The sequence below is a fragment of the Bidens hawaiensis genome, unplaced genomic scaffold (genome assembly GCF_021521415.1).
Source record: "Bidens hawaiensis isolate Kalapana, Puna unplaced genomic scaffold, B.hawaiensis_p1.1 tig00057079_1, whole genome shotgun sequence".
In the NCBI taxonomy this organism is placed as follows: Eukaryota; Viridiplantae; Streptophyta; class Magnoliopsida; order Asterales; family Asteraceae; genus Bidens; species Bidens hawaiensis.
Genome location: NW_027500309.1, coordinates 72842 through 80984, shown reverse-complemented (window position 1 = coordinate 80984; position 8143 = coordinate 72842). Strand labels below are relative to the sequence as shown.

Here is an 8143-nt window from a genome sequence, read left to right as displayed (position 1 = left end):
ACAGAATACGAAATGTATTAAAAAACAAAAGAAATCAACAATAAATAATTTATAAGATATTGATGTCATGATATTATTTCTTTGTTATCCAATTTAGTCATTGTAATTTGTAGGTGCCCCATAGAATTTTAGTCAAATCCGATCATAATAAGCGAAAGTATTCGTTAAGTTTGTCAAACAGCATGTATGCTAAAAAAGCTTTTGTAACTAAGAAAAAAACATAGCAAAATGAGCTTTATTTATTTTTAATAACAGTATCATTTATAACAAGCATAACTACTAAAATGGCACAAGGAGTACAATATCTGTCCAGAAAAACCCAATGAAGTATACAAGAATTAAAAGCCAAATCCGAAAACTGGGCCCCATTGTTCTTACCCGACCCGCAACATAATTATTGCAGTTGTAAGGGGCCTCTAACCTAAAAAAGGCGTTAATCGAGGATCTGAGAGATGTGGAAGGCCCGTCCGAGCTCCCAAAGCCCGGCAACTAATTGCTGCCTGTGATCATAGATATAGTGAATTTAGGCTTGGGTATCCAAAAAAAGATTTTTTTCCATACACAATTCTTTTTGGGTGACCGTGAGAACCCGTTACAAATAAACTCACGGCCAAGGCCGGCTATGAGGCAGGACCGGGTGGTCGACCGACCTGGCCTGACACCCTGATAAGCCTGATTTTTTTAAAAAATTATATATGTTTTATTTGGAAAAAAATATATATTCTTAATGTTTAAACCCAATTACTCAACTAATTTAAGGCCCAATTTTTTTTCACAATTCACGGAGACGCTGTTCACGGCTCCACCAAGATAAATATCATGACAGAACAACTAAACAAATATGTAAATTTTTATACTAACCACTTGAGCTGCAAAGGGTAACATCTGTTCTGGTGGCCTGTTGGTGCATATAGCTACAAATTACACATAGATAAAATGGTTGTTAGTCTGGTCAGCAATTTCAATAACCAAAATGCATGGCAAAATATCAATGAAAGAGGTGGTAATTTCAGCCCGTTTACTTATGAATGGGTCGATATGGATTACATTCTATCTCAAGTGGGTAAAAATAAAAAGTAGCAGAAAGAGGACTGGGACAAATGAAGTCGATCAAAGTCTGTTTTTATTGTATATGACATCATAACTGTTGAATCTAAGATTAAAATTATTATTATTGCATATAGCCTCTATATTATATTTAACACAATGACCATTTAACCAGCTTTATATTCGCGCACGCCACTTTATTTTCAATACATACAGACAAAAAAAAGGTAAAACGGGTTGAAAGTCGTTCAAAGTCTAACTTTTAAGCATATGACCTTCTAAAGACTAACAACAGTTATTGTAATAAATTAATAATAAAACTTCTGGAATCATGTTTAACGCGTTAATTATTTCTGAAGTTTGTGGAGAAAGGTGTTAAATGGGTCAACCCGACCCATCCAATCACCCATTATGACCTGCACCAAAATTTCCAAGATTGATCGTTACCAAACCAGCCTATTTTGCCACCTACACTTTCATGCATTTAACTATATGTTTAACATACATACCATAAAGGATAGCTCCTATAAATGCATCTCCTGCACCTGTTGTATCAATGAGCTCTGATTCTGGAATCTTCTCAGCTGTTCCAAAAAATAACCTACCACACACACTCCCAAATCCCTTGGCTTGCAATCTTGTAATTCCCTGAAAAAGTAATCGATTATCATAATGGGTTAATCTATAAACTTTTTTGAGAAGAAAAACGAAGATCTTTTATTAAAATAAAGCTAATCATAAAGGCTTACTGATGAAACACATGTAGGAGCAGTTTTACCATAATCGATTTTCTTCTTTAATAGTTCAAGCAGATTGTCTACATCCATTTCTTCAGTTGTAGCATCATCTGCCGGAAATGAAGTAAATATCAGAAGTTATCACCACTGAAGCTAGAATTAGAGATGCCAATTTTGAGCCATTTACTTATGAAAGGGTCGATTCGGGTAAATTATATTCTCAAACGGGTCAAACGAAAAAAATAAAAACAAAAGTTAGCTAAAAAGCAAACATGCGAAATTGGATCTAAAATTGACCAAAGTGGAATTCTAATACCGAAAGCCTCCTAAATTAATGTATTAAAAAGTTATCAGGGGTGTGCATAAAACCAAACTAAACCTAGCCAAAACCTTTTTTGGAAATCAAAATTAGTGGGTCGATTTTGGTTTTTCTTATTTTCGTAACTGACAAAACCGCACCGACCCACTATTTAGTAAACCACGGTTAATCGACACGATCCATAACCGACGATTCAGTATAAGTTTAACTTAGGCGTGGATCCTTCAAGTTGTTTTGGGCTATATTTGGCTAATAACAATTCATTTAGTCCTAAACTTTCAGGCCCGATCACATTGGTTTGGGCCATTTTGGTCAGACGCAAACATTTCATGAATGGTTCTAGTTTACGGTTAATCAGACCGTATCAACTTGTAAAATCGATAACCATAACCGAACAGTTATCATTATCCAGTAAACTGATACTACTCTGATAGTTTGGTTATGGTTACGGTTTGGGCCAATAGTTCAGTTACGTTGTCATAGTTATAATGGAATTCATTAAAATAACAAGATTTGGAAAACATGACTCGGGCCAATCTAACCCGAATCATGCATAAATTAACCCCTTTTACCCATGCAAAGATGAAACTAAGGATTCGAGAGGTGATTTAAAGGTAAATCGTAAATTTAATACAAACCAGTTATACTTCTCTCAAGCATTATGCAACCATCTGAACCCAAAGTCACAATGACAAATTTGACCTTTGGCAATTTTAATAGCATGGAAACAAGGGCGCTTGAAACAGTTGGAGCTTTGGTCCATGCCTGTAAAATACAGTTGTTACTAATGAAGCCATCAATTTATTAATAAACAGATCACTTTATTAAAGATATAAGATATAAACAAATATATAATTTATAAGAATCATCAGCTTGCCTGTGGAAGATTAGCAGAGCACACAACATAGTCTGATAAATTTAATAACTCGTCCAATCCGTCCCTTGGTTTTTCAGCATCAATTAATATAGGTATACTCCTCCGATTTGCCTGCACTGGTAACATATACAGAGATTATTTGTTATAAATTATTTATTGCAACAACATTTACTATTTATAGCTGACAGAAACCAAGTTAGCTAAGAAATCACAACTCTTGCCTCATGTGCAATAACTAAAGCAGTTTCATGCAATCGTACATCAAAATACGCAAGCTGTACACCCTTCAACGCAGATGACACAGCTGAGGTTGTAAGGTCATCAGGAATCATTGGAGGTGACCCTGGAGTATGAATGCAGGTTCTAGTTTTCCTAGAATATGAGTATTAAAAGAAATTAAAATAAAACACGAAACTTCTAATAAATGCTGAAAACTGGTGATAATGTAGGTATTTTTACGTTTGATTATCCACAATGACATAGGTAAATGGTGAGTTTCCTTCGTCTGAAACCTGAAATAGACAAAAAGAAGCGATAAATTAATAAGGATTATCATTCCTGCTATGTACTGCTATAATAAAAGAGTTGGTGCAGTTTGCAATTAACAGTATATTTTCTATGTGTATATACAAAAAATAAAAATAAATAAACTTTAGGAGAAACAACAAGCATGAAGAAACAAGTTAAGCATATATGTTCAGTACCACAAAAAATGAGATATCTATACCATCAGCTCTTAATTCTTCCAAAACACCTCTCCCTTGAGCATCATTGGCAACCTGAAAAGTAATTTTAGCACCAAGAGGGAATGCAACAGCCAAAATATTCTCAAACTATTAAGAAATAAATATTAACATACGGATGTTTAATGTGTATATTTATCCTGTAAACGAACCAAATATTCAGTGAACCGTTCTGCAGGAAGTTTGTTTATGTCAGTTTAACATGAACAAAAGCACATTTAGTTAGACGAAAGAACATGAACACGTGGCTTGTTCATTCATTTAAATTTAGTTTATGTTCGTTCGTTTATGCTTGTTAGTTTACATTTGTAAAGTTTCCGTTTATGTTTGTTAACATATTCAATTAAATTTTTGTAGGCTCATTACAGTTTGGTCAAGTTTTAATAACTTTTTAGACCCCACATATCGAGGTTCACGTTACTTTTTAATTGGTTTTATCTCAGTTACGTCCGTTCGTCTATGCTAAGTCACGTCCATTCATATATGTTTGTGAATCGTTCGTTTATATTGTTAACAACTGGACACTATTCCCCTAAAACGTTCGTATTCTTAACAAACTCAGACAATAAAACCTTGTTCCTTTAATTGTTAGTGTTCAATCATTTGTTCGGTTAAAGTTAAGCAAAAGAACAAGAACATGCCTCGTTCATGTTTGTTCGGTTCGTTTACAGGCCTGTGAATATTTCCTACCTTTGATATCAACCTTGCATTTAATCCCAAACGAGCTGCACAAGTTAGGGCATTTCCTGCATTGCCACCACCTTGAACCTAAGAAAAAAATTGAGTCAGTGATGATGGTTGACCTTCAAGCCAAGAACAAGTTCCAAATTCATGGCTTCCAGTAAATTCATCTAACAATCCATAAAATGACCATCTGTTTGAATAAGAGAGTACAGTTTACACATAATCTGACCGTTTGAAAACAGTGACATATTAACATCAACCAGAACCAAACTGAAATAACCGAACAAAGAAAAAAATGAAGGATAAACTAAAATAAAATATCCCAACTGTTTGCATAAAGCTAAAGGAACACAAACTTATAATGAGTTGATAGACCTTCAATAGAAAGTTAAACCTCATTTACGAAACATAAACACAAAGAATGTATACAGTCTGTTGAATTTTAGTGATTACGGATAACTTTAAACCCTCCCTAAACATATAAAAAAACACGATTCACCTCCCATATTTCATAAATTAAAACATGAACCAAGACCAATGGGTTGTTAAAACTCTAGTGGAACCAGATGAATCCTCATAACTACTACAATAGTTGAATCCTCACTGTTAAGTATACAGTACAGTATGAAAGCCACAAAACTTGACCTAAATTGATTAATAAACCAACTGACTAACAGTAACAGAAATAGACCACTACCTTCATGCTGGTGCTTCTGATCTTATCGTCAGGTTTAGGAAAAGAAGCCACAGTCGCCAACAGATCCACCACAACGCCACCAAATCCAAGCTACATTCATATCCAATCATAATTAATTATTAATTCACATCAATCAGTTAATCGCGATTATTGATGCTAACTAATTAATCAAGTAGAGATACGTACAACGACTGGAGGCTCAAGCGGAGAAGACGACGGAGATAACAACATGTTTGGCCTAAATAATAATGATAATATGTTTCCGGTGAGTAAGTTTATAATTAATCGAGTAATGCGATGATGAGAGAGTGAAGTAATATACCTGACGGTAGTAGTGGATGAGTGAATTGTAGAACCGGCGCGTGACAAGGAGACGAAACTGGAGAGAATGGAGCTGGTGGAGTAGTATATAGCTGTCATTGTCAGCCGTCTGCGGTGGCGCGTGTGGTGGCGTCACGTGCAGTAACCGTTTTTGTCCGGAGAGTCCACGTCACATATGCGAGACGGTTTTCAGTGTTATTAAGTTTTTAAAAAAAAATTGTGAGGACTAATTTTATTGAATGGATAATCAACCAAGCTAACAAGATGGTAGAAAAAAAATACAAAATACATACTCATTACATGTTCACTTACTACATTAAAATGTATTATTTTTTTTAAATTGGATTTTAATAAAAAAAACTATTAACTATTGGTCGATAATAATTCATACTAACACTTAAACCGGTGATAATCCCAATTTTCAATTTTATTACCAATAACAACCTCAGACTAACAAATTATTAAATCTGTCTATTTCAAATGATGTTGTGATTCAATGAAGACTAACAAATCATTAACTCTGTTTATTTAAAATGACGTTGTGATTCTATGAACGACCAATATTATATCGGAACCATGTTAAAATATATACCTGATATAAGAATATTAAGCAAGTCTATGTATTTAGATTTAATAGAAAAAATAATTATTACAAGCTATTATCTATTATTAAATTAGTATAAAAGAGAACTTCGGTGTCACAAAGTGGCCTATTTTTGTTTTTATATATGTAGTAATCTATTTGAAAGTTGACACATGTATTGGTTCGGGTGGGTTGGCTTTGTTGGTAAGGTAAAGTGTTTCTACTAGCATGCAATCAGGGTTCGAGTCCCTCACGATGTAAAATGATGGGTTTTTTTAATTGTGTTATTTTTTGTTTTTGTGTATGGTAGAATGATTTGTCATGCAGGGAATGATAATTTTTTTTTAATTGTGTTATTTATGATTTTATGTATGGTACGTAGAATGGTCTGTCTTTCAACATTAACTTTGGTGTGGACCGGATAGTTGTGTTATTAAGTGAAACCGACCGAATTTTGCGTACAATCATCACATTTTGTGTTTGGTATCGGTGCAATAACGAAAACTAACCGGATACCAATTTATTTTGGTTTTATTTTTGTTTTGTTTTTTTAGTTCCGGTATCTTAATGAACGTGACGAAGACCGACCAAATTTGTGTAGACTCATTGCATCAACACCCTAGATCGACAAAGCTTGGGTTTTACCAAAGCCAAAGCTTTACTGACCGAAGCCACCCTATTGGTCCACCTCAATTTTTAAATTGTTTTTTTGTTTTAGTTCCGATGCTCACATAGCCAAAACTGACCGAATTCGTGTCGACATACTGCCACAAAGCCAAGATCTAGAATGCTTGGGTTTTACTAGCTAACGTTCGAGTTTTACCAACCTTCACGATGCAACGCGTCGGGTAAAACTCTAGTTAGGTATAAAATCCAATTATACATTACATAAACTATTTAAAAAAAAAAAAGAATACATAAATTAAATCATCAGCCAATAAAATAATGACTCTTTAATTAATTAATTTAAATAGTTGATGACCTTGGGTCATTCCACATTTCCACCAACTGGATTGTGGAAAAGGTTAAGAAAGGTTATCGTTTTTCTTTTATTTATTTATTTATTTATTTAATGTTGGCCATTCACACAAAATACTTTACAAAGTTTATAACAAGTATTTTGACGTATATTTGTAATTATGGTTAGACGTGCACAAAAAAACCTGTTTCGGAACCGGTTCCAGTTCGAACCCGATTGACCTAATACATGGTTTGGGTATTTATATACCCAAAATCCATACCCGGTTCCACATATTATATTTTCAATCGGTTCCTACCCGGTTCCAAATTGTACCCGGTTCCGGTTTCTACCCGAAATAACCGGTTCCGGCGTTTTTTTTTAAGTCAGCTGCAGGTCAAACTAGCCGTTAGAACCGATTCCAACGGTAATATAGCCGTTGGAACCGGTTTTTGCGAGAATTATAGCCGTTGTAACCGGTTCCAACGGATATATTATCGTTGGAACTGGTTTTTGAGAAAAATAATAGCCGTTATAACCGGTTCCAACGGTAATATAGCCGTTGGAATCGGTTTTTGATGCCCGAAACCTATATATAACTTGTTTTCCACCACTTGTTTCACCACCAAACTCAAAAACAAACTAAAATACTTCTCGTTTAGTAAACCCGACAATCCGACTCAATAATATTATGGCACCCACCAAAAAAACTAACAACAAGACTAAGAAGAGTGTTTTTATTGAACCCGTTCGTGCTATAGATGACCCAAATGATCTTGCGGCCGTCGACCATAACCACAACCAAGACATATGGAAAAATTGGGATTTGGTTGTCAATGCCGATGGTGATCAAAAGGCTCGTTGCAAACTATGTGGAACACAATTAAAGCACGATTCCAACTCGACTTCGAGAAAGTACATCGAGAAGCCATATTGCAAGGCCTTGAAAGGCATTGGCGCAACCGATCAAGTTGACTTGGGTAAATATGGTACACTATTTCATTACAACACGAATCAAGTTTAAGGTAGAATGGCAAAGTTTGTTATTCAACGAGGTTTGCCGTTTAACCACTTTGACGACCCGGATTTGACGTCGTTGATTCGAGAAATTTTACAACCGCGATACACACATGTAAGTCGTACTACCTTAAGACGTCATTGCATCAAGTTGTGGGAG

General features: G+C 34.8%; 1 protein-coding gene across 1 annotated transcript; it reads right to left on the bottom strand.

The window, feature by feature from the left end:
* Window positions 1-366: 366 nt before the first annotated feature.
* LOC143601778 (uncharacterized) lies at window positions 367-5553 on the bottom strand. Its single transcript, XM_077079092.1, has 13 exons — window positions 5427-5553; window positions 5291-5342; window positions 5105-5194; window positions 4414-4491; window positions 3685-3759; window positions 3440-3492; window positions 3202-3352; window positions 2981-3091; window positions 2742-2868; window positions 1797-1894; window positions 1557-1695; window positions 862-914; window positions 367-500 (listed from the first exon to the last, which is right to left on the bottom strand). The coding sequence occupies exons 1-13, from the start codon at window positions 5522-5524 to the stop codon at window positions 417-419; spliced, it is 1209 nt and encodes a 402-aa protein (XP_076935207.1). The 5' UTR covers window positions 5525-5553; the 3' UTR covers window positions 367-416.
* Window positions 5554-8143: the final 2590 nt, after the last annotated feature.

Bases quoted from the DNA above. Each gene is read 5' to 3' on its own strand.
- LOC143601778 (XM_077079092.1), bottom strand. From the start codon at position 5,524: ATGACAGCTATATACTACTCCACCAGCTCCATTCTCTCCAGTTTCGTC. The intron at 4,492-5,104 runs GTAGTGGTCTAT...TTTTTTTCTTAG, and splicing joins TCAGAAGCACCAGCATGAAG to GTTCAAGGTGGTGGCAATGC. The intron at 915-1,556 runs GTATGTATGTTA...TGTAATTTGTAG, and splicing joins TATAGGAGCTATCCTTTATG to CTATATGCACCAACAGGCCA.